We start from the raw sequence: 27,391 nt of genomic DNA, 5'->3' as shown, positions 1-27,391 counted from the left end.
GCTCAATCACGGCGCGTACCTTATAGTCTTGGCGAAGGCGCAGCGGACTGTGCATGTCGCTTCGCCTCGCATCCCAGCCACAGTCGCTTCCTACGCCCTCAAGCGGCAATTCCACGGAAAGCAGTCTTTTCACTTTCTTAGGGTTAATCATCACTTCGGCCAACTTCACTTGCGCAAAGACAATTTCTTGTTGTATTGTTAAGGAGAGATCGCCAAAGTGCTTCGGTTGTGAAATGAGATTGCCTCTATTTGCTCGAGGCAATTCGGCAGGTAGAGGAAATGCGTACAGGCTGGATTTGGCGCCTGCCACTAATCAGATTGATTCTCACGCTATTACTATAAAGCAGAATTTTGAGGATTAAAATGAACAGCCAAACTTCTTAGAGACGTGCCACGCGAGAGGTACGTTGCTGTAAGAAAAACGTACTTTAGTATTCGCACGGAGTGGGACAGATAAGTCACTCGGTGAAGAACATCCTGCCTGGTAAGTTGGTGGACGGAATCGATCCTTGTTGCTATTGCTGTCGTCGATAAACTTTGTACAGCTGGTAGGCGTGCCGACGATAGTCGTAACGTTTGAAAGTGATTCCTTGTCACGAAAAGATACTCACTTCCCAAGCTGCTTTAAAGGTTAACCTGCTTTAAAATTAATTGTGTCGCGCACCTATGCGAACCTGTGCTGACAGGAGTTGCCACCATTCTTTCTTATCTTGTGAACGTTATTGTCCTTATTTTAATGGATGCCACTAACACCGATATTAACAGTTACCTTTCCACAAGCTAGATTTTGTGAACCGTAACTTCGATTTTAAAATTTTATATTTCGATACCTCTTGTTCATCTTTTCCACATTTCGCGCACGTACCACTTTAAGGCGCGGCACTTTTCTTTCTGTGCATTTTTAGTCTTCGATTCCTTTTGAATCCTCTAAAATGAATTCGTACCCCCCCCCCCCCCTCCCCGCTCCTTCTGTGCCCGCTCTGGCACAACATGCACCCCGTTTCAACCGAAAGTGCAGCTCTAAGCTCTACAACTCCTCTCATCGTAGCAATAAATCCATCCACGCATCCGCGGCTCATCTACAACGCGGGCCGTTCCATCGTACCGGCGCAGACATTATCCGCCCGGCGCAGCACGGCACTTCAAAACTACGGGCCGACCGGACGCGCTTCCTAACTTCCTGGCGCCATGAGGAGGGACGCGCGCGCTTATGGGAAAGAGGGGCAGAAGTGATAAAGGGGAAGGGGCTGCTCTAATGCGAACCTTAATCTAGGGCCACGCCGAGTTGCCACAGCAATTGGCCGCGTGAAAGCTGCAAGGGGAAACCTCCTCTCGGTGCTGACAGTCTTGGAAACATAACGCTAATGCTTCGCAGCGCTACACTTCGCCGCCAACGCCGTTGACGAGAGACACGCTTCCTCCCTTCTTTCCCGACTCCCCCTTTTCCACCCTTTTCTTCCCCATTAATTCGAGGTCTCGTCTTCCCACATCGGAGCCGCGTAAAAGAAGAGACAGAAAGAAGGACTAGAGCAGTGTAGTAAAAAAAAAAAAAAGAATGATCTCTCTCGAAAACTCTGCAACGTAATGCGTGGATCGAGAAGAAGGCAGAAGCATAAAGTTCTGGAGGAGGCAATGTAGAAGAGGATAAAAAAAAAATAAAGCGCTTGAAATATTCCACCGGAGATATAGAGAAAAGCGCGTGGGCTCTCGCCGATGTTGTACCGCTAAATCCGTGATTACGGTCTGCTCGGTTTTTATGGCGACACTCGGCGGCGTCATGTTTCAGAGACTCTCTTCAGCGAACGCGAGCGGGCTCGCACTATGTTACGCCGTTATTTTGCGCCCTCGTGTCTGGGTGGAGCCATCTTTTTTTTCCTTTCTTCGTATTCTTCCTCCTGGAGAAGGACCTGGCGTTTGACCTTGTGAGCTTTCCTCAGCAATATCGATTCGGAGCGTTAGCCAGTGTAATATGGCGTTGAGAGACAAACAAAACTAAAAGTGAATATAGAAAACATAGCTTCTCTGAGAATATCCTGTTTCACATTGCCCAGTTCGAGCTGCAGCTAAGCATTGCATGTCGTGCTCTTTTTTTTTCTTGTTTACCACTTCGTCCATATACCTTCTGCGGGCTATATGATATGTCATAGGCGACTGTGCTAACTTTGGGGCTTTTGTACAGCCCCACACGAAAGTCATGTGGTTTTAGCCTGGCGCGGTAGAATACACTCAAAGTTTTGCTCTTGGCGCCTTCATTTTCAAGCAGGAAATAGGAAACAGGATAGCGTCCGCAGCTGTGTTGAGACTAAAATGGGAAAGTCTAAATGATGCGGGGTCCATTGGCACATCTCTGCGACTCGACGGAAGAGAGAGAGAATTAACTTTATTGCGGAACTGGTGTCTTGAGAGTTGCTTGACGATCAGATGAGTGGGGTTCTCATTCCAGAACTCCAGTTGCCCGTGCTGCTTCACGACCAAAAAGAAAATTATGGCTGCATAATGAGGATAAAAACGCACACCTTAATAGCTTGTGTCCTCAAAAATGCAGATTCCCTATTCGTCTCGTAGAATTTAATCTAAGGCAAAAGACAAAGCCGATGCAGCAAAACAAAAAAAAAACGACAAGGTGAAAAGCGGGCGGGGAGGGGGAGTGCTGTGACGACGGCACAACAGCCGCTTCTTTCTTTGTCTCCTTCCTCCCTCGATCCTCTTCTTGTTTCTGTTGTGTTTGTGTATGCGTGCTGCAAATAACTCGTAATGAGTTTTACTACCCCAAAACACAACGTTTACTGAACGTAAACGATAACATTGTACACCATATTTCATAGCAGCTATGTTCCATAACAAGAAGTTCCATAGCAGCCTTTAAACAGAAAGTTCCTCAAGCGATAGCGTACGTAGACCTTAGACCCAATTGCTTCAAGCGGCGTCCTTCCGGCAATTTATATCGAGGTGAGAAAAAAAATTATCAAAGGATCATCATCACGACCCCCCCCCCCTTTTTTCCCTTTCATTCTTTTCTTTCTCAATGCATCCGGATTAATGAAAGAGAGGAAAAAGAAAGGCTCAAGTTCGTTTGGTTGCCGGAGCTCCCCCCCATTCGCACTCAATTCAAGCGTGCCCAGTGGGGACTAATGAACGGCGGCGTCCAGAAAGTTTCAAGCCGCCGCCGCCACCACCGCCACCCCAGCCAAGCGCTTTCTCCCAAGTCATTGCCGCTAACACCTCCTCTCCCTTATCCCACGTCGCCTTCGTCGTGGAAGGCTGAGACGGAGGAGGAGGGAGGCGAGAAGAAGCGAGACGTCGGATAAACTGGGCGAGCGGCTCTAATGGCCAGCGATGAGTGACCCGGTCTCTCGCCGCCGCGGGACCCGGCTTCGAACACCGCGCGCGGTTTTCAGCGTGCCGTTTTCAAGGCCCTACCCTCGCAGTCACGGGACACGAACAACCGTGCGCGAGTTCGCCGAGCCGCCGTCCTCTGCCTTCTCCGTCCGGCACGATCCAATGGGCTCAGTGCCAGCTCGGCATTCTTCGCATACTTGCCGCGCGCAGTACCCTGCATTGGCGCATTTTTCTGCTAATGGCTGGCGGCGCGGACTGGCGAAAAGACAGAGCGAGCAGCGACGCTTTGTTTCCTTTTGTTAGTGGAGAGGCAGCGGGGCTGCGTGCCGTAAGGAGACCCGTCGATTCTGTTGTTAGTCTTCTCCCTTAGAGAAATGGGGGCGGGGGAATCGGTCCGAGGTGTCGGTGGAGAGAGCGGCCGTCAGGCACTACCGTAGGATTCCCGGAGATAACCCGGTAACTACAAGTTTTCAATTCGGATTTCAAGCGCGCGCTTTCTCTTTCGAGTTCAAAGAAACAAATTTCGGCGAGCCTGCAAGAGCAGTTTTTAATCAGAATACCTAGCGTGCACACAGTCCTTGGCAATAGGTTTGTTTTTTTCCTCGCATACTACGGTAGAAGGCATTGCGGGTTAGCATTATCAAGCTCTTGATTTGACCTCTATACAAAGGTTTTATCTCTTGCGTCTCTGTTTTCTCTTGACAACGTTGCGTAACACAACCTTTAGCGGGAGTCAGCGATAAAAAGCGCAGTGTTAGGAAAAATTTGGCTTCCCTTTAAAGCAACGTCTTTGTCATTACTGACTAGCTGGCTTACGCCAGCGTGTGGACGGTCAGGTGTTCTGCATAGCAAGAAGATTAAGTGGTTCAGTTAGAACCAACACTTCTTGCGAGCGATGTTTTTTATCACACACTTCATAACGACCTCCCTTTGGTGTTTTGGGAATAAGTCGGCCGGCCACAACACGGAAGATGTCACTGCAATCAAAAGACGGCTACTAAATAAACGGCTACTGAACAAGTTGTCTATTACGTGCGCTTTCTTGACTGAGCTCAAGGATTTCTTATTTTCTCGTTTCGTTTATTTTCCCAGTTTGTTTCTCTAATCTCCTGTTTTCGCTTTACGTTAATTTGTGCAACACTTATTACAATTACTTCCAGCATATCTAACCTCACATTTTAGGATTTCCCTGGCTAAGCGTTATACCTAGTCTATATGTATAATAATTTGTTATTGGAGATTTTGGCAAGTGCAGGAGGCGTACCTCCTTTTAGCGTTGCCTTAAAGAAATGGCGTCTTTCAGTATCATGCGCAGTGCACAAAGCTGTGAAAAGAAATGTCAGTCTTGACTCCACCCCGGTGGACTTGGAGATTTCCTGAACTCGGCGTTGATGGCACACATATGCGCCCTTTGTTTTAGTCCATCCTAAATTTAAAGGAAAGCTCGCCAACGAGGTAAAATTTTAATAATGGAATACCTTGTCTGGAACGAAGCGCGATTGTGGTACCACGTAAAGAAGTAAAGGTTAAACAGAGTGACTAAATCTTGGCAGACTCTGGCGGATGTTTATCAAGAAAAGTGTATATCATATAGGCCGACAGCGTGTTTTTAAACAGTCGGGGCGGGGCGCCCAGGGACGCCGGAGTCGGTTGGGGGTAAAAGCTGGAGTTATGGCCCATAGAAATACTTGCACCTACGATGTCGTCCCTTCGTGAAGAAAAGCCGACCACGTCATACATCTGAACGTGGAAGTACGAAACGTATTATAACACAAATATTACTCAAATATCAGCACAAATATTACAGGAAGGGCCACTTACGGCCAAAATACAAGAGGACTTCTCCAAACAGCTGAAGAACAACAGGAGCAGGAGATCGCTCAGGTTCCTGCATGAAAGTAGCCTGCACTACTTTTTTTTTAGCATACCGCAAGACCAAATTATGTCCAGGGAAAGTTCGAATGAAAAAAAAATGGCTGTGGTTTAGCTCTGGTTAAACCTGGAGTGAGGCGATAGCTACAGCTGGCTGAGTGGAACTCCCTCAGTCGAATTGCTAAGTCAGTCTTTCGCCGCTGCGTTTCGCTAGGCATTCCTTCTTCATCTTCGTCCCTGGACGTGGATTCACTTTCTCCCGCTCTCCACTCCTCTCCCACTCGGTTTCACCGGCGCGCCGCGCCGCCGGCAGCTGCCAGGGGACCGCCACGTTGAAGGCTCGAAATGCTAGCGTAATGTAGACGCGCGGCGCGCACACCAGCTGCGTGCTCTGACGTCACTCTGCGCATGCGCACAACTGACGAGGCGGGCGGCGTCTGCTCCGCCGTCGGCGCAGCGGCGAGGCACGCGGCACGCACACCAGCTGCGGGCTATGACGTCACTTCGCGCATGCGCACAGCTGGCGGAGCGGTGGTGCCACGGCTCAGCGCGCAGCTACGCTGACCTCGCGAAGTGGCTGGCGTAGTGTAGCTATCGCTACAAAAAAAAAATAGCAGACGCTGCCTTCTGAGCTAACAAGGTGTTTCAGGCAATCTTCTCTCCTATTCAGAGCGTAGCTCTTAGGTGCCTGTTCCTGAATTCTGCGATCACCGGTGCCAGGCAGACGCAAAGCGAAACGCCGCCCTCCACGCCACGCCAAGGGCTGCGCTGAACATTCGCATTACCGACTATTGTAATCGTCAGTAATTTTTTTTACTATTTTTCTGTCTGCAGCTCTTTCGGCGCCGTTTCACACGCTTCCCTACCTTCGATATGCGCTGCACGAACAAATCCGATTACACGTGTCTCCTGGCAAGATGTTATATAATATACGACCTTTTTTCTTTTTTGCGTCTTTTGAATGTTACCGATAGTAGTAATCCACAACAAACCTGGAAATAGGTCATTATTGCACGTATCCTGGAAGATTTAACTATGTAAATTTTCGATAGCTGGGCACCGGTCTACAATTGTATGCCTACGCCGGGTCAAGCATAGCCACACGCAATACTTATGAGTTTAAGAAACGCCAACGTGCTTCGAAATGGAAAGAAACAAGTTTAGACGCCAGAGATACTCAGGCTTTTTTTTATTTAACTCTATACTAAAAAAACGACAAAAACAGTCGATGAGGGTAGAGATAGGGAAAGGGAAGAAAAGCTATTTTGAGTCGCAACGATTTCGCTAAGTTAGCGTCTAACCGCACTGGCACACACGTCGCCCAAGAAGAAGTAAAATATAGTGCTTCGCCTCTCTTGGCAGTATCCTGTACAGAACAGATTGAATTAAAGCTCGAAAAAAAGGGATGGAAAGGGGAGAAATGGTAGAGCCAAGCCCTGGTTACAAACGATTGCCAGTCGATGGCGCCTCGTTATGGCTCCTCCGCTTTCTGTTTTCACTCGCTAAAAGCAACCATTTATTTTCATCAGTCTGGTCCTCTCAGATGAAGTGTAAGAAATTTTCTTTTGTTCTTCCAAGCGGCGCTCCTTTTCCTTAGACATTTATTATCCCCAACAATTCACGTGGTACCTAACTTTGCGAGCCCATTTCTATATTGCGGCCAGTCCTTTGATAAGCCTCAAGCCAGGTGTATTTCTTGCAGCTAAAGGCAAGTTGGCTGCAGTTCTCGCGGTTTATGTATGTATGTATGTGTATGTATGTATGTATGTATGTATGTATGTATGTATGTATGTATGTGTGTGTATGTATGTATGTATGTATGTATGTATGTATGTATGTATGTATGTATGTATGTATGTATGTATGTATGTATGTATGTATGTATGTATGTATGTATGTATGTATGTATGTATGTATGTATGTATGTATGTGCGTGTGTGTGCGTACGCGCCTATCGGATTGCTTTTCTGTCTCTCTACTTTTATCTATTTACTTTTATTGCCCACCATAGCGGATGCCTGTGTGGCTAATTTTCGAATGCACCCATATGAGATACACTTAACGAAGACCACCTCCTCAGTAGGTCTTTCCCTGCCTCACGGGCCGAGCACTGGAAGCTGGCACCAACCTCCATTAGCAAAACACTTGCATCTTTGATCAGCGATCACGGCCTTGTTAGTAGTCACATGCATCACCTCATGTGAGCTCGTTAGGGTGGTCGGCTCGGCGCATCCGCCAAGGTGCGCTGGGACGCCAAGCGGTATGTTGTTTCAGTACGACAGGGGTGGGGATTAATCGTGCTTACTTCAGGTCGGAATGAATGAGTTATTGTACGAATGAATAAACTATCATCGTGATGGTGAGTAGTAAAGAAAGAACAAGCTTCTCAGACTTGCGAGGTCTAGGCAGCTCGAGTTCAGTGCTTGGGCAACTCCACGGATGAACTACTAGTCAGTTGGCAACGCCGAAAGAGCGGCGCTTTCGCAATAACGTTCTGCGAAGCCATGCTGCCATATGTAAAATGCTGTTTCAGGACAGGACGAGGCAGTTCTTCCGAATGGAAACTCAATTTAGCTTGCTGTGAAAATATAAATAAAGCAACAACCAATTAAAGCGTTTCAAAGCTTCCAGTTCGCAAATAAAATTAGCGCAGTGCTTGGTGGGAACTCGGGTAAAGCTATTTCACAAACGCAAAAAGTCGAAATGTAATTTTTTGTGACGCTTAAAGTTTACACAATATATATATATATATATATATATATATATATATATATATATATATATATATATATATATATATATATATATATATATATATATATATATATATATATATATATATATATATATATATATATATATATATATATATATGTGTTGCTTCACCTGTGACTTTGCACAGTTTTAAAAAATAGTTTTTTTGAGTTGGAAGAGCGTTTTTTGCAGCATAACATTGTCAGAGGAGTGGTACGTCAGAATACAGCTAAGACATGCTATTGCACTAGCAAGCTGCTTAGCTGGTATTGAATATTTAAGTTTTCAGGCACTGCTGTTAGGCTCCTTAGTTATTGAGAGGCGTGTAGCCCACCGTAAATATTATCTATATCAGTTTTTAGGATTTCGAAAACGCGCTTACCGTCGGCGCTGTACCCCTACATTCTGTCTACATCGAACCAAAATGCACGCGCTTTCAGGAAGCTTGCAGGCAGAGCACTAAACAGCCAACATTTGTTGGGCCACAGCGAGGGTAATCGCATTTTTGAAATTCTAAAAACTGATATGGATATTACTTACGGTTTGCTACACGCCGGTCAATAATTAAGGAGCCTAACGGTAATAGTTAAAAAGTTAACTATTCAGTATTAGTTAACCAGCCTGCTAGTGCTATAGCACCCCTTAGCTGCATTTTGACGTACTACACAGGTGACAATCCTATGCCGAAAAAGCGCTTTTCTAACTCAAAAATCCTGTTTTTAAAAATCGCGTAAAATCTTAGGCGAAACGCCATGTATTTGCCACTGCTTTAAGTAGCCTTCTCCAACACCAAAAGTGTCGCAACCCTCTTGTTGAACCTAACCTAATCACCATAGAACCTGACGGGATAGGAGCGTCACGAGGCAGATTATTGCTTACAGCACGGGCGTTTTCCCGCACGTGTGACGCTCGTTTCACTTCCCAATTAGAACTGGCAGCCAGCGCCGCACCCGAGCCGCTTGTGTCAACACGGGGCGGAGCGTTCGCTGGCCGCCCGGTGAGGTTCGCGTTTTCAATAACTCTCTCGCGCAGCCCAATCTCGGTGGTGGCATGTGTCGCGTTTCTCAGCGAGCTCTCGTTGCGGCGAAGGCTCGGTGCAACGCCGAGTACGCGTGTGCACACGCAACGCGCTCTCGCGCACTGCTCTCCGATGTTCCTTAATATCCAGGCCGGCTGACCTAAGGCTTCCCTTGCGAACCCAGAAAGCGTTCCCGCGTATATCTCGTTTACTCAGCCGACTTTGTGAGTCACGCAGTCACTTCCTTGCCTCCTCGGCACCCCCTCACGCATGCCGGCGCCGTCGGCAACGAGACCAAGCTAGCTGCCTCGGTTCCAGTCTCTCCCCGTGTCTGCTGCCGCCTCCTCACTCTCTTCCTCTGGACTCCGCGTTCAGCACTGGAGTCTCGCCCTTACTCTCGCCTGAGCCCGGGTTGCTTCGCAAGCGGTCCTAAGCTAATTTCCAGGAGGCACCCGACAACCACCCCTCCGACGTCGCGCTCTCGTCTGCAAAGAAAAAAAAGAACAAAAAGTAAAGGTCGCCAAACGGAACCCCTCGTCCCTTCCTCTTCTTCTTCTCCGAGCCGTGGCGACCCCTCCCGGGACAAAGTGATTGTCTGGCTGCTTTACAACTTTTCCCACCCTCCACCACTCGATTCGCCCGACCCCGCAGTGGCGGCTGGCATCCCCAGCTATGCTTGCTCCCTCGATCACCGCCATCACTGCTGCGGGCTCTCTCACACGCACGTTCGATAGCGTAGCGTTCCCCCGCATTACCTCGGTGGACCGTGCAGTATAGGAGGGTGGGGTTGTGATGCGGTGCTTTTCCCGGGCCTCAGGTAGCAGTTCTACAGCTTCACTCTTCACGATCGATACATTCCTGTGTGCCAGCTTTGAAGCAGGCGAAGGCAGCCAAAAGCTGAGTGCATTCACACTTGCAGAACCTGAGATGCTAGCGACCAAATCGCAGTGTCAAATAATCGAGCTAGGTATCAGAAACGTGATAAATACGGCCAAAAAATCAGCCCCAAGACCGACAGACACCAGCAGACGCCAGCAGGAAGGTGAAGGTAGTCTTCGGAGTAAAATGCCCTACACGCGCAGTTTACACCATGCGGTCATTCGCTGCTCAGTTATTTAATAACAACTAAATAATACTAGTCTGATAATCGAAGTCAGTGCGTTGTGAGGTTCATGTTGGGTGAATACTACATTTGATGATCGTTCCAAAACATGCAAGCTCTAAAACGAACAGATGTAAGCTTGCACTACTTCAGCGACCGTTCAACAGCGAAAGGATAGGCAGATAGGCAATCTTCGCCAAAGTTCAGTAGTTTGGTGCGTGAACAGGTTGGTTACAAATGCGAGCACCCCGTTAGGTTCACTTGCGCATCGCGAGTATTTGAACGATGTTTGCCGTAAAATTTTTTTAATCGAATAGCTGCTAACTTTTGAAAAAGAGTAAAGTGTTATTCACGAAACCTACTGAAAACCGCCGGCGAATCTATAGCAAATATTCCAGCTTCTTTGTGTTAAACCTATACAGAGATGAATTTAAGGGCACCTTAATAAATTTAGAGGTTCAATTGCTATCCGGGCCTTCCCGCAGTTAAAAAAAAATTGTGACGCCACGCCGTACAAGTGAATGCTGCCGTGTTTAAATGGAAATCATTCGACACAGAAAGACATAGGTTCCGCCACACGAACTTCATATATTAGCTTTAATCTGCAGGTTTCAGCTACCAACCTTAGATTTTCGTCTCCGGCCTAAGATCAATGATTTGGGAATAAATATCTTATGAAATGAAGTAACACAGGCGAGAACTGACGTTCTGGAAATTTTTGGCGCCCCGCCGCGGTGGCTCAGTGGTTAGGGCGCTCGACTACTGATCCGGAGTTCCCGGGTTCGAACCCGACCGCGGCGGCTGCGTTTTTATGGAGGAAAAACGCTAAGGCGCCCGTGTACTGTGCGATGTCAGTGCACGTTAAAGATCCCCAGGTGGTCGAAATTATTCCGGAGCCCTCCACTACGGCACCTCCTTCTTCCTCTCTTCTTTCACTCCCTTCCTTATCCCTTCCCTTACGGCGCGGTTCAGGTGTCCAACGATATATGAGACAGATACTGCGCCATTTCCTTTCCCCAAAAACCAATTATTATTATTATTTTTGGCGTTAGATTATGAGAAACCCTTCAGGTCTTCTCTCCTTTTTCCATTTGCAGCCTTCGAAGACCTTCAAAACACAGAGTTCAGCCACTGTACTCGCTGCAGTCTTTGCCTGCTTGTTATTCAGCCTTCCTTCCAACAGCCTCTCGATATAATGGGACGCAGAGCTCACGTTTGTCTCCCCGAAGGGCTTATCTTCTCCGCCATATTTATCAAGGTACTGCTTTCTTAAGGAGGTCGGTATACTATGCGCGACGCTTTCTTGCTTCGGGAAGTAGTGACCACTGCCACTGCCAGCTGATCGTCTATTAGGGCTCTTGCAGCATTCGTGGAACATTAGCTTTCCGGGGGAGGGGGGGGGGGGGGGGGCGCAAGATGAAGTTCTCTCCTTTGATGAAATATGAAGCGCTACAAATAATAATCCAGCAGGATTGCACAGACTAGTGGGACCCTAGTTGCCTTAAGAAACTTTTAACAAAGATGGTAATGTCTGAGTCATTTCGAAGGCGATCAGCTTCGCGTCGACCAGATAAGATCAATACATCGGTCTTAACCGGTTGTTCTCTCAAAATTGTCGGGATGAAAGAGAGGAAAAAGATGAAACAGGTTGTGCTCATAAACTTTATTCGGCTTTCTCGCAAATATGAACTGCGGTAGGGCACTTTATCCGTGTAGCCTAAGTCACTGAAAGGTGACCACAATCATATTGGTTCTGAACCCCGACCGCGGCGGTCGAATTTCGATGGAGGTGAAATTCTAGACGTCAGTGTACTGTGCGATGTCAGTGCACGTTAAAGAACTGAAATTTCCGAAGCCTTCCTTCCACTAAGGCGTTCCACCTAGCCTTAGTCGCTTTGGGAAGTTAAACCCAATAAACCAAACCATAAACCAAACCATACTGATTCTGACTCTACACCACCAAATCGACGGAGCAACCCTCATCTGATATTTGCACCTGACGGAGAATGAGCTGAGCTATGAAAAATAAGGTATTGCGCCTAACAAGGCTGCTTGCAAGGCGAAAGATGCGGTCGATCCCAACTCCCAGATCCCCAGCGAGCCCCTCCCCGTTTTCTAAGCCGAAAGGCAGTATAGCCCCACGCTGCGATCTCAAATCCGGAAGCGGTGCTGCTGCCGCTGTCCTCAATGTTAACACAAAAAAAATCTTTAAAAAAATCTTTCATTTTTCTTTTGGAACAAAAGGCACCATGACAATAGGTGGAGTGCACAAAAGCTCAGAAACAAAGCATTTTCTTGGTAAAAAGAGCGAAAGTGACAAGCGAGGATAAAAGAGAAGAAGCGAGTCTCGAAGAGAAAACAATGTGGGCGAAAAGAAAGGAACAATGTATGTGGACGCAACGATGAGCGAACGTTATTGATTGAGGACCAGAAGTAGCTTTAGAAGAGCGGAAACAGAAGATCGCCCAGAACGGTTCGCACTCCTGGCTGTACGCGCGCTACGCCCGTTCCTTCGATAAACACGTTCCGCGCAGCACAACGCTCCTCACCTTCACTTCGATGAGCACAACAAGACGTGTACAGAAAGTCGTGCGCAACGAAGTAAAATGCATGCAGCTTCTCAAAGAAGAGAAAAAGGGAGAAAAGTAAAAAAAGGGGGGCGATACTTCGGCAGTCGCTCCCTGCCTGCATCTCTAAGACGAGACGGTGTCATTGTTAGCGAACAGTTGAGAGTCAGAAAATAACATACGTAATTTTGCTACTACTGCGCTGAAAGCGTACGTTTTGACGGGACTAGAAAAATAAGGAAGCACGGACACAGACACGAGACTGTGTCCGTACATTGTTATTCTTCTCGAGTTACAACGTACGCTTTCTGCGCAGTAACAAAATAATGACGCGCAAACTAGCCCCCAAATCTGCGTTGTTCAATATACATAACTGCGTTGGAACGCATAGGAATCGTCGAAATATAAATACCGTACCAAAACCATTTTCCCCAGCGTTCGTTTGTGACGCTGCTCGGAGTACATTTAAGGAAGAAATACTAAATTTATAAGTTGCGTCGAATACCGTAAATAAGTATAAGAGCACCATGATTGATAAGCTTATACTCAGTCTTCAATAACAAAATGGTTTCGTCGTTGGGTAAGCTAATTTCGTTTTTTAGGTCGCGCACAAGTTGAGAGCCCCCATTTCTGAAAGCCAGCCATTTTTTTCTATATCTATCGCTCTTTATCTTAAAAAAAAGAAAAAAAGTCTAGAACTAAAACAAAAAGCTATTCAACCGGGAATTGTTCCTCTCTATTGATAACTGGGAAGCAGTCAAAGGCAATTTCAAATTTACGAAACGTTTTGGCCTCGCGCCCATTCTTCTCAGGGAACGCAATTAGTCTTGATTCCGGCGTTTTTCCCCAGAGCGTAATAACCTCCATGCTCATGATGCGTCGATGCAAGCGCACGGGGGGCAGAGTGATTTGTTTCATTCCCGCAAAGCAGACAAAAGGAAAATTCTAGGAAAGACACATTTTGTACAAGCTGAATTTTCAGAGCTGCCCGAACCCCCAAAGGTGGTCGGCAAAAACAGAGAAACATAACGATAGGACATTGAGCTCAGCGCGAAAGCGCTGAGCCCCAACAATCACTTTTGTATTTTGGTTTGCTGACTCGTTTCTTACGGGTGCAGAAGCGCGAGCGAAGCATCTTTTGAACTTGACATCGCGTCATCTCGATAGTGAGAGCCCGGCGTTCGCTTAAAAAACAAGAAGTAATATATCAGCAGCATGTAAGAGTTCTGTTTTAAGGAGGCCTTCCTTGAGGTAGATGCAATATGAGAGGGAACACGGGAGCGCATGGCCTCCGAGATTCGTGTAAACTGCCGCCGAGAGCCGACGAGAATGGGCGGCACCAAGTGCATGCGCGGAAAAAGCAGCCGCCTATACTTACTGGGCCCGTTCATTTGCCTCACATTTTCACCGGCTCTCGGCAGAAGTGCTTCACGAAGCTCGGAGGCTATGCGCTCCCGTATTTCGTCTAATATTGCTTCTGCCTGTACATCACTCAATTTCAGAAATTTATCTTTGATCCCCGCAACGCGCACCCGTCACCGCTATCTTCTTCTGGTGACAGGTACTAATTGATTCAAATCTTTGGTGGGCAATATTTTGCGCGGTGCTTTCCGAACAAGCAATGTCAAGCAACGAAAAATACAAATGTGTTATGCGATTGACCTTCTTATGCTAAATGTTTCAGAAATACTTTAGACAAAGTATAAAGGTGAGGCGCAGGCCCTGCGATAAGTGGCAGTACATTTAAGCTGACAGCTGACAATATAAGTCAGTTCACTAACCAGTACGCATTAAATTTATACCAGCGCTGGCGTTTAATTCCATTTAGTCGCCTCTCAAAAGGCCTGCAGGCATAAAAGCATGTATTATTTTAAAATTTATATTTTTTCCCACACCAGAATCTCCAGTTTCTCATTTAGCAATTTGATTAGGAGATTGTCATGTCCTGAGCTAAAACGCAGGGCAGATTTTGAGCAATATATCTCAAGAGCAGGCAAAAAAAAAATATGAAAAAAGTCCGCAGGGAGCAGTAGCGGGTTGTTGGCGAGGGCCGTCATGAATTCTGTTTCGCAATTAAATAAGATGTAGAGAAAGTATGCCCGACTGGATCAGCCTTGCAAGGGTGTGCACTCAAACATGAAGGCGAATCCCCGCGCTGCTCCTCAATGAGACGCCTCAATGAGAAAGAAAGAAAGAAAGAAAGAAAGAAAGAAGGAAAGAAAGAAAGAAAGAAAGAAAGAAAGAAGCTGAGCAAATATATAACCATGAAAATTTATTACACTCAGGTAATTTTTGCATCGCACCTAAGAATCGTTGACCAGAATGCTAAACAAAATATAGTCTACGAGGTAGTTTAATCAACACGCTAGATTTTGAACAAGCATGATGTACAATTTTTCAGTCAGGGTTTCGCTGAAAGTTCCGAGGCTGCATTATCAGGGATCACCTCTGCGCGACTTTTCGGGAGAGCCATTAGTAATGTAATTAAATTACTCTTCAAAAGCAAATATGACATGTGTGCATGTAGCATACTGTTCAAAGAAAACTAGTTCTCGATTTTGTGCCACAAATGGCTGGTTTGGGAAGGGATCAATCGGACAACGGACAACTAGGACAGCGATCGTTAGGACAAATTGAGTCTTCGTGTTTACGATCGGGAAGCTGAAAACAAGACGCTGAGACTGCCGCTGCAATATCGCAGTCACTGCTTTCCCAGTCGGATGCAAGTGACTGGGAAAGACTCATTCGAGTACCTGCTACCACTCTCGCTGCAAGAGCATTTGAGATTAGCCACGACCTCTTGAGCAACCGCCTTTAACAAATGAAAACTGCCAGAATCCGATTGTCTAGAAGCCTTCTTCAAAACGTCACCTTGTGGACTGGTGTGCCTGGAGAGGGTAGTACTCAACGCACTTCAGAAATTCTAAAGAAAGGACTTCCGGGCGTTCCTTCTTCAGCTGAATGGAGGAGGTGACAGTGATAGTCGTGTCACAATCACCCTCATAAGTGAGTTAATATGGCCAAAGATGGAACATTCTATATAAACAGCGACTCCAGCGACTCCTACATACCGAAAAAAAAAGCTATTGCCAGAAAGTAAAGGCCGAAAACAGCGCAGAAAACTGAGAAAAGAAGATGGAGATAAAGGGACGAGAAAACACAAAAGACAGCTTTAGGACAGCTTCTCGCGACGCGCTCCACCACTAGAGGGCGCCTCGCAAGCACACTTGTCGACCATCTCGAAGGCTCTCCAGCTCGCTATAAAATAGCAGCCGCACCGTGTCGTACAGCACCATTCCGATCGACAGCTGGCATCCTGCACGGACACGCTGTGCAAGGGCCGCGCTATACAGCGCTGTTGGTTCCGGAAGCAATACACCCTCTGGCGCGCAACACGCGAACTAGGCGCGGGGCTCGAGGAAGTGAAGGGTGTGGCGCTGTGTATAGCGCGCGTCACCCTGCCAAGGCAGCAGCGCTTTAGCACCGGTTGCCGGCCCGTCCTCTTGTCGGGCAAACAAACAAAAAATAACAGCGAGTAAGCCAAATCCCACGTATAGCCCGCGCTAATTGGCGGAGGACACGAAATTTTGGGCGCGGTTTGGCTCCTCTGTAATCACGGCTCGGGCTCCGCAGGACTTCGATCAGCTGCCAGCGTGGCCCGCGCGTTTTTACCCAGCCTGCTTTTCTTTCTATTGTTGTTGTTGATGTTGCTTTTGTTGTTGTCGCTATTATTTACTAGTTTTCTACGTCTCCTTGTTCTGCTTCTTCGGTGTTTTTTTCAGTTTTACAGAAAGCTTGAAACGCGTGATTTCTGCAATAATTTGCCGGGCCAGCTATTATTAATTTGCTCTCAGCAACAGTTCCGCTGCGACCAAGAAACGAAGAGCCACATGGCCTCTTCGAACTTGTTTTCTTGCAGGGACATGAACGACGGACATTGCTGAGTGAAAAAAGAATCGTGATCTCGGAAGAGCAAAAAAAAAAAGCAAAATATGTTCTGTTTCATCATTTACGTAGCGATCTTAAAACGGCTACGCCCCTCTCAAACCCACGGACTTCACACACGTAGCGGTGGAGTCTTAAGGTCATGCGTGCATTTGGACGATGAAGATGCTTTAAGACGCAAACGACTACTTGTGGCAACAACCCGTTCCTTCGTGGTTCTTATGTGTGCGAGTCAGGCGAAACTGCCATTAAAGAGGCGGCGGCTGAAATTGCCGTGCAGAGCATAGCGTACAAGCAGCATTCAAAATGAAGCGTTGTTTGCGTTTTCGTCTAAAATTTTATTGAACAAATGCACAAACCACTAAGAGATTGTCCTGAATCATGTGGCATAATAAGCGACAGAAATTTAATTTCAGATATTAATTAATAAACACTACTGCATGCCAAGTTCAGGTTAGTATCCGTATTACGACCTGAGAGGTAGGTATATCCAAGCTTGAGTTCTTCGCCAGTGTACCTTCAACGCCGGGGTACAGCGTAGGCGACAGTATTCGGCTGTAAAATTGGCGAACTATTTCAATGTAGAAGTGTACAAATACAACCTGTTAACACATTAGCACTGAATAGTTAATAAACGATGTCAGTCTCCATATCATAATGAGTGAACCATTTCAAGTTTTTCCCGTATTTACAAGACAGGACATATGAAAAGAAGTTACATATTCACATGCAATTAAAGAAGACGATGTTGCACTTATATGAGTGAACTCTTTTTTAAGTGATGTTTATTGCCTCAAGGCATAAAGGTTATGAAATGAGAGATGAGTAAGATGCTTAAATAAATTAAAAAAGGTGGTCTGATCTAATGAAATCAATCAGTGAACGATCATATGGACCCTGTGTCCAGGCAATATAGGAATCCGGATAGTTCGAAAGAAGGAAGCTTTCTATCCTGCAGCAGGCTAAGTGTTCAATAGGCCTGAATTATAGATGGCTGATGTAGAAAAATCATAACAAAGAACCTGCATCAAGCAATTTTCTATCACATGAAATGCTTTAAATATAAAGCAGGACGAATGGAAGAATTAAATTAGTTTTGTGCCATTTATTCTATAAACTGAGCCCAGGTGCGAGCTTACATAGAGAATTCCTCGAAACTAGATACCCTGCAAGCGATGTAATGGAATATAACAATGGTGCCTGTAATGTGCCGCCCCCACCCCCTCGCCTCCACCAATCCATTTTTTGGCCTTCCTTTCAGTTTCTGTCGTGGTGCGAACTTTTCATCTTTTGTCCCACATGCAGTTCAGTTCACACTGCATTTTGTCCCGAGTACCATAAAGAAGGCTCTTGTGCTAAGCAGGCTTCCACCGATTATGCGCAAAGCTAGCATTCCGACATGTATACAAACTCTTTGTTTAAAGCACGGTGCGAAACGCAAAGATAAAGAAAAACCAGAGAACCATAGAAAGTACAGCACTGCACATTCCTTTCTTTCCGTCGCGTCATTCGAGCTTTGTTTTCCTTAGTGAACACCGTCAACCTTACAGTAAGAAAAGAAGGAAAATCGGCTGTATTTGATAATATTGGCACTCCGAGAAACCCTACGTTGAGGGCCTTTGTGCCCTAGTTTCTAGTATATTTAGTAGCAGCATTACCTAATATAGGGCATCCTCACCATCTGCGATTCTGTGCCTCTCTGTTCATTTCCATCAAAATAAAAATAAAATCATCATTATCAGCCGGATCAGTTTCCTTTCAGAAGAAAGGCTTCTCCAAACCTTTGTCAATTAGTAAACCATTAGGAAAACGCATGGCAAAAGTGCGAATTGTCATTCTGATACCACCGCAGGTGCATAGTATGTCATATGCGATCTGCTCTTTGGCAAATGCACTTCGGAAAGCATATCAATACATGCAGCGTGTACAAAAACAGGTCTCGCGGGCAACCTCTGATTGCCCATAAGAGCCTCTCTGTGGCTTAGCTCGTGCGTCGGGGTAACCACGACTTGCTCTCCCTCCCCCCCTTGTCTCCTCACAGCCGGCTCGTACCAGGCGGAGCGACGAGGCCCGGTGTTCGTGCACGAACCCCCGCGTCGCGTGGACTTCTCCAACTCGACGGGGGCCACGGTGGCGTGCGCGGCGACCGGCTCGCCCGAGCCTCGCGTCACCTGGACGACGGCCGACGGCAGCTCTCTGGAGGACGTGCGCGGCCTACGCTACGCGCGCCCCAACGGCTCCCTGGTGCTGCCGCCATTCCGCGCCGAGGATTACCGCCAGGACGTGCACGCCACCGTGTACCGCTGCGCCGCCTCCAACCCCGTCGGCGCAGTGGTCAGCAGGGACGTCCACGTCAGGGCAGGTGAGCGGCCCTCCTTAGAGTCCTGCACGCGTCATTCATTCTTCGGCCTTGGTGGCTGAGTTCTGCTGGGGCCATGCACAGAACTTGCTTGTGTAAGATCCTTTAGTTTTGCACGCAATGCTTCGTGCCTGTAATATCGTACCGAATCGTTGGCTGTGGTCAGCGATCCCTGCATGGACATTATTAGCCAGCTACGAAGCTCCCTTCTGTCCCGTTACCAGCTGTTTCAATGCGAAGGCTCGCGAATAGGTTTGTTAATGCTGGCCATAGTTACGAATCTGCTCGGACACAATAGCGTTGGGTATTTAGTCGGCGTCTACTACGTCCAATAAAAGCTTCAGGTACCGGCCAGATATGACCGTCTTTGGATGGAATGAGATTTGTAGATTCAGCGCTTAGCTGGCTGGTGCCAGGTTTCAAGTTCCACATCTGCGTACCCTTCGTAGAGGTATCGAATATTTACTGGGTCAATAAGTTTTCAAGTTTCATGGATTAATTGCACGTATAACGACGTAATACCTCCTGCAGCAGTCGAAACACTGCTGCTCAGATGAACGCTACAATTGATTCGAAGCATCGTCATGTTCCTCGCAGAAAATAAATTTTGGGATCTGTGGATCAGATTTACACGTGCCGCAAAAGTAAAGCGCAGGACACGAGAAGAAAATAACTTGCATCTATGCGCGCTCCGACAGCGTATGCTTAATTGCGAAGATCACTCATCCGGGATGTCATAGCACATCCGGATGACCACTGCTATATGCTGCTGATGTACCCCTTATCAGTGGCCCGAGTGAAGCAGTGCCATTTTCACAAAGACGCGAGGTTTGTTTTACTTTCCTTTAAAAGCACCATATTTTCGAAACCAAGGCGCCATTGTAGGGCTCCTTAGAACTCCCCGCACTCTTACCGGCCACTGGTGATTCAATTAGTGGCGTCACTGCAAAAGTCAGGACGGGCAAGTTTCTGGTGATGTACATACTGTAATAGAAGTCGCCAGTCTGGCTCGACTGGACCATATTAACTGGCTCTCGCTTGACGCGCTTTCTGAGAGAACAAATTCGAAGCAGCATGACGAAAGAAACATGTCACTGCGTCACAGAAGCACGCTACGAAAGCGCCGTTGATGTCACCATAAGTATTTTTTTAATTTTTGCTTCAGTGTTTTAGAATAAAATAACGTTGAGCCGGACAGCAGTCTACTAGCATTTTACAGTTTAGTCTGCTACCTACTCATGCAATAATAATTTCGCTTCAGACTCCCTATCAGGGAGACAGCAACCAGAAGTACACTTAAGCTTGCGCGATTCTTGGTGCATGTTTAATTTTTTATTTTTATCGGCCTCACAACTTCTCGACACTGACGCCGGCACTAAACATAGCTTCAACAAGCCGCTGGCCAAACTGTCAAAGCATGTGAATCGTGTGAACAATTTATGAGTAGCTCGTGCTTGGAACTTTGGCAGTCATGATAACCCCAGGCTAACCACACACCGTCCTAACATGGGAACAGCTTTGAGCATTCGACCCAAGATTTGTAGGCTCCAGCGGCAGTTTTCACATCAATGAACTAACACCACGAGACAGAGTAATGATCCTGGCGGATGCTTTTTTAGCCCACTTAGATCAGCAAAAGTTAAGTGCGTCTCCACCTGTGGCTGCGGTTAAAAAGCAGAGAGTCCTCAGAAGGTACTGAGACGCTCTCTCTAAGCAGTAAGTCTCTCCAGCGTGCGCTAGCTACCGCGCTATATGTGCGCTCATGACTACACGTGTCTTACGGTATTAAAAATGGATGTAGAGTACACGGGAAAAGTGCCTCAGCATACTGCATCAGCTCCGCCACACACAACTCGCCCAGACAGCAGTCTATTTTATAGGCGTAGTCGGAGGCACTTAGACAGTCTCGGTGCTTCTTAGCAGCGTTTCTGCACATCGCGTCCTGCTTGCAACGCAAAGCCGGCATCAGGCAAAGCGAACGGGGCTGCCCACCTCACAGCCTCGAGATGGCGGCTGCATTTTTCAACGTTTTTTTTTTTATTCCTATTGATTATTTCGCCTACCCACTACCGTCTGTGACGGTATAGCTTGCAGCTAACGTCACTGACTGGTTTCGACGTCACGACACTGCTGGCCAAAAGCAGATAAGCAAAAAAAAGTACGGCAAAAAAATTTAAAAATAAATACGGACACCTGTCTCTATGTGAGATGGTAAAAAGCCGACATAAATCTAGCGACAGCAGCAATCTTGAGCTTTAACTGTTCCACGCTGGTTGTATAGTCGCCTGTTAAAATTCACAGTTTGTATTGAAGCCTATAGTGGTCATCTCACTCCGATAATGTTGGGTGAACATACAGGGCAAGGCACGGCGACAAAATGACAGAAACAGTGAAAGGACCCGTGTTTGCCATTTATTGTATCGGTCCTTTTGTCGTTGTGCCTTGAGCAGCATATTCAACATTCAGAACCAACTAGCCCGTCAACATCGATCCAGTAATGTGCGATGGCTCTGGACGTAGTTTGACGCCGAATGAAGTAAATCTTTCTTTCTCTTCTAGGGATGCAAAGCATGCTGATTTGGTGTTTCAGACATTTGGCACTACTTGTGCATAGTGAATTCTCAAAACCTAGTTTCCTTTCTCCTCGTCTTTGTCCTGGAAATTCGACTAAGTGGATGCGAAAACGTCATTACCATTTGACATAACACACCCGCCACTCATTTAGCATGTCTCGATTTAACACGTTCCCGAACACGTGCCATTCCTTTAGAAATATAAAACAATGCGCACAGAATGCTGTCTCCCACACGTTCAGCGTGAGCTTTCACTTCATCTTGGCCAATGCACAAAAGTTAACCGGATGTACAGCTGCCATCCCCGTTGCCAATGTGTGATGTGCCAGCTACAAAGCCAAGCAACTGCATTCAGAGCGGCACTGGTATTGTTCTCTGTTGCGTGCATCTTTCAGCGCCTGACGTCTCTTACAGTATATGGTCCGCCTCTGGACCGCTGCGGCTCCGCCCTTCTCAAGCACGCAATCTGTCGACGACTGTACAACTTGGCTGGCTCCAAACGCGCAGAAAGCGTTCGAATACAAGCGGAGGTGTAAAGCGACAAGCTGGAAACACGCCACCAGCTTCCGTTACTTCTGACTCTTGCACTCGAAGAAACAAGCGCACAAAATTGAGATTTTAAAATCACAGCAGTTGAATGAAAAACTTGCGACAAGGAGTTGCTATGGCACTACATTAACTGATTAGGAAAAAAAATCGAAAGTGGAAGCTATATTTGTATTTCTGTGCAAATGTTCTAGAAAACAGAAAATTCTTGATCAATATAGGGAGAGACAGCCAGTGAAGTAGAAATCGCAACGAATGGCGCTGAAAAACAATGGGGACGCTTAAGACACCTTAAAAGCGGAATTCAGTAGTTTAGATTTCGCGTTTGTCGCAGCTTTTGTTACAACATTTTGTGTGTGTTTGCGTCAGTTTCTTTTCCAATTGTCGGTTCATCAACCGACATATTCAGGCTGCAGTAGCAGGTATCCGCTATGATTTGACGGTGCCGACATTTGGTTATACCGCATTTTTTTATATTTTTTTTCGATCTTCTATCTTGGTCGATGACAAGAAGCTAGGTTATTCACAACACGGTCGGCAGGTTGTGCTAACGTCACAAAGACACGTGATCTCTATCGTCTTATCAGAGCAGTTTGTGATGACGTCACGGGGTCAAGTGACCACTGTCAACCAATCAGCTAATTTCGTGACAGGGGATATCGGCGAGGCTTTGGTGTGACATCTCTATTCTTATCGCATTGAACGCTCCAGCTTTGGCTTTCCTGGCTCCCAGAGCAACCCCTTTCAATTAGGATTTTTCATGCCTCCACCACCGTCTGAAAACTTAGTACATAATAATAACGATTGAACAAAATCTTAGTACGTTCATAGAGCGTATAAAGACACCCTGCGAAAAAGGAATTACTTTAGAGTGTTACCCGGGAGCTGATTAGTAAGGCTAGATATCTGCAAAAAAGAGGATCATACATTGAATGCCCGCACAATTATAAGATTTGTACGGCAATGTAAGGGCTGGCCTGAATCAGGAAACCCATACGCGGATGCATGTCGCGTGTCAGTGTGGAATTTTTTTCAACGCTGCTTATCTTAGCATGCTAGTTTTCGAGGCCTCGGGTGACAACGGGGATGCGCTCGTTCAGTTGCTTCGTGCGACCATAGACAGAAAATCTTTGAAACGTGAGGAAAAGCCCCAACGGCAAGAGATACGTACTGCCCGACTTTTCCTCGCCCTTCTCAAGAGTGGACAGCTATTCTTAAAATTGCGCTTATTAAAGTGTTAATTCTAATTATGAAATTCCATAATGACACAAGTATTGAGTATTTTACTAGACAAGGTTAATGTCACTTCAGCTTCAAAATCTTAGGATTCTTCCATGATGTTGTTAGTAGACATGGCATGATATATTAGAGGGCAAAATTTCAGTGCATATTTTTTGCTAATGACTACAACAAAGAACTCTACTTCACTCCGCAAAATTGTCCGATTAAAGAGAACCTCTTGGTATAGGCTAGGCCTTTAAAATTACTTTGCGCATAATAACGTTTATAAAGAAGCATCTCCTGTTCTGTGTGCGACGTAGTTTTCTTACTCCACGAGTTCAAGTGCTTCTTTCTACGAGTTCAATCACCCGTGACACTTCAGTGGTGCCACTCTTCTACCTACCTAGCTACATTAGTTCAATCGAGTATGGAATTAGATATTTTAATATAAGTTCGCTCTAAATGTGCATAGTGCATGAGCCGGGACAAAGCGCAAGTTTGGTGCCTGCCCATCTAGGATGTTATTGTTTAAAGTAAAAAACATACAAAAACCGAACTGCAGCTGCAAAATACGAGCGCGAGGGGAAGCTGTGACCGGACGAATTCACCGTCGCTCTGAAGTGCTTGACAGAGACGGCGCACTAAACCTTATTTCTGACGCACATGCTGATTGGTTAATTTACATTCAGTACTGAATACGCTCGTGCATAATAGCCCTAGCATAAGAGGCGTTCGTTACTCCTAAACGGCCTAAGCGTGCCAAACTGGGCGCGATAAGAAAGTAAAATAAATCTCCGAATTTCCTCTCCACCCAGCTCGAAAGCAATACCGCAGGGACATTGTTTAAAGTGGCAAGTTCTGTACAGTCGCTTTACTCTGCATACTGCTGCCCCGTTCCCAGTCTTCTTCTCTCTTTTTTCTACCCAGCATTCGTTCTACCGCGAACAAAGGCCGCATTTGGAAGCGTAACGAGGTTAGGCGAAGAAATATGATCAAGCGCGACATCAAAGAGGCGGCCTTCGCATTCCGAAATCCGCATTTCCGTTTTGCATATACACAAACGGATTTGCAAGGGACGCCAAAGCCGGACGTGCTTTCCCTGCCTCCCAGTGAAAAATGAAGAGCGAGAGAGAAAGAAGAAAAAAAACGCAGAGTAGACCAGCCAGACCCACAGGCAACGTGCTTGGAATGCTCGTGCGGCCTTGGAATACTTGCATCGCCAATCCCGTCCTCCCTCGATTTCTACTGCGTTTTTTTTTCTTTTTATTCGTTTTTGTCCAGCATTGTTCTTCGCTGCGTCTACAGAGCTATCATTATAACGGATGACTCGCCTAATGCAGAGATAGTCCTCGCTGTGCGATGTCGCCCCTTCCGCATGCGCCCAAGTTCTCGTTTTGTTTTGTTTTTTTGGGGGGTAGGGAATCTCTCTAGCATTTTTTTTTTGTTTCTCGGACATTGTGGACCGCTCAAGCTTGCAGACACAAGGATTGCCCACCGACCTTCGGTCGGCCGAAAGATATGGAAAGCGATGCATGCCCAGTGCTTTATTTAAGCGCAGCTGGTTTTTCCAACCGCTGCATCGGACCGTTTGGTAGCCTGCAACGCGCAAAAAAAATAACAGAAAAAAAACAAATGCCTGCAAAATGGCCCCTGAGAAGCAGTGCCTGTTTTTCGATTCAGTTCGCTCTAAATGTGAGTTCAAAATAAAAAATACGTATATGTTTTCTGTCTTTCTACTTGGAATGCAAATTGCCGCACTTGTACAAAATAACGTTTGTATGTAAATGGCATGAAGTTCGTGCGACCACGCGGTAGCTGCGTGGTTCACTGAAGCACAAGTACAGGCGTGGCTCGTAGATATGGCAAGTTATATATATATATATATATATATATATATATATATATATATATATATATATATATATATATATATATATATATATATATATATATATATATATATATATATATATATATATATATATATATATATATATATATATATATATATATATATATATATAAGACCAGAACGCTTTGTAAAAGCGATTTATTACCTTCTTAACTTGAATCATTGGAATCACTTGACTCTAAACTAGTCTGTAAAACCTAACGAACCACTTGAACGCACCCTTAAAAAAAATCTTCACTGGAGCCGCTGCGAAGGCTCAGTGGTTATGGTGCTCGGCTGCTGAGCCGAAAGACGCGGGTTCGATCTCGGCCGCGGCGGTCACATTTCGATGGAGGCGTAATGCTAGAGGCCCATGTACTGTGTAGTGTCAATGCACGATAAAGAACCCCAGGTGGTCTAAATTATCCGGAGCCCACCACTACGGCGTCCCTCATAGCCTGAGCACTTTAGGGACACTAAACTTCATAAACAAAAGCATATCTTCACTAAGTCTTAAAAAAACACTCATTTCCCGTTGCATACTTATTTTTCGAACGCTGCATGAATCTACACATCGTGAAGAGTTTCTCGATGATAGACATAACTTTTCCCCATTTAGTGTAAGGACGCCTCTTTCAGCCTGATACAGTGTTGTAAATGTTGTTCTGAATGTTGCGTTCGTATACCAGTAACATTCAGTTTACGACCTACTCGCTCTCTCTACGAGTGCTTTCACTGAGCTTGATTACCTTGGCCGCTTAGAAATAAAATTCCAGCTTTCCAGAGTTCTCGCTTCCAGTGCCTGCAATGACTACTCCCAGAATACTTCTCGGTGCTCCGGCAAACGAGAGTACGGCGCGCTAATCCTGAGTCTATCGTTGATGCAGACGTCGGAAAAACTGCAAGCATATCAGAAGCTCTTGCATGCTTGCTACTTTCCCAGCGCGGAGCCTACTAGAGCAGCTCTCTTCCAAAATGGCTGGTGACGCGCTTAATGCCAGCCACGCAGCGTTGCTTTTACTTTCTTTTTCTCTACATTTCCTCCTCTCCGAAACAAACGAGCGCATATTTAACGGAAGAGCTACCGGCATAGCTCGGGAGCAACAGTGGAGCAATTACTTCCGCTCTGCGTATCCGGCACGGCTAATTACTTCCTTTAAACGGCCCCGCTCTTGTTGGTAGTTGCATGCTGGAGCGCATCGCTGTTGTGTACAGACTCCGCTAACAGGCAAAGTTTATCTGTTATTTGTTCGTTTCTTTTAATCGTGAAGTGAAACTCGTTCTCCAGGTGCCGAGAAGTCCACGAGAATTTTAGCGCAAAATGCGTCGTGTAAATTTTCAGTCCCTGGGAGTTAACGGAGATGGAATTTGTTTTGTGAATTCTTGCTTTTCGGCAAAAAGCGCGGCACATTATTGCATTTGTTAGCAGCTACTCTAATGGTGAGAAGGAAAGCGCGCGCTAGAAACTGAAGCAAGGACAAGAGCCGCTGTGTGCTCCAAGCGTACCTCCCGGCTACAGGCTATGATATCTTGTCTTGCACTAAGTTATGGACGGTAAGTGCCTAAAGCGGTCGCCGTGCGTCTGTTTTCTAATGCTGTGTTGCGTTGTTTTCAAACCTATTTAACCTGGTGGTGGTGGTGGTAAAAAACTTTTTAATGCTCAAAAAGAGAGTCTGGGAGTCAGAAGACCCCGCTGCATGGTCAGTACCCTTAGTCCGGGACACCGCACGACAAGGCCCCGTCTCGCGCCCGCTTTACCAGTAAGAGCCTTTTGGGACTCCAGTGTGGAGCACTTGAGGAGGGCAGTCTCCCATGCATCTTGGGTAGGGGAAGGGGGAAGGTGAGGATTATGAGTACATGCCCGAACCATGTGAAAGAAATCGCAGATCTCTGGACAGTGTGGGCAACGCCCATCTACGTTGGGATCAAATGTTTCAGCACGCCGGTACAGTGAAGCGTTCCTGTCTGCAGGCGCTGCAGAGTTCGTTCCTCCGCCTTACTCAACCCCTTGGCAGGGGCCGGGTAGAGGCGGCGGCTGTCGCAATAATGAATTAAAATTCCGCGGAACCGCCAAAATGGTTGATGAGCTTCTGAGTCAGGAGAACTATGATGAGGAGCCCGATGTGTAAGCGCTCAGGCGGCCGCGTCAGCGGTCTCATTGCCTCCTAGGCCCTGATGGCCAGGAGCTGAGGTTATCTTTGTGT

At 46.4% G+C, this 27,391-nt stretch overlaps 1 protein-coding gene across 2 annotated transcripts in view; it reads left to right on the top strand.

The window, feature by feature from the left end:
- Window positions 1-27,391, top strand: part of LOC144128641 (cell adhesion molecule Dscam1-like) — a 284,779-nt gene that overhangs the window by 46,097 nt on the left and 211,291 nt on the right. For both annotated transcript variants that reach the window (XM_077662190.1, XM_077662189.1), the window contains exon 2: window positions 18,639-18,959. In XM_077662190.1, coding sequence (XP_077518316.1) covers window positions 18,639-18,959 — 321 coding nt within the window. The remainder of the gene's footprint in view (window positions 1-18,638; window positions 18,960-27,391) is intronic.

The sequence above is a fragment of the Amblyomma americanum genome, chromosome 4, assembly GCF_052857255.1.
Source record: "Amblyomma americanum isolate KBUSLIRL-KWMA chromosome 4, ASM5285725v1, whole genome shotgun sequence".
NCBI lineage: Eukaryota > Metazoa > Arthropoda > Arachnida > Ixodida > Ixodidae > Amblyomma > Amblyomma americanum.
This window is presented reverse-complemented; position numbering and strand designations above follow the sequence as displayed.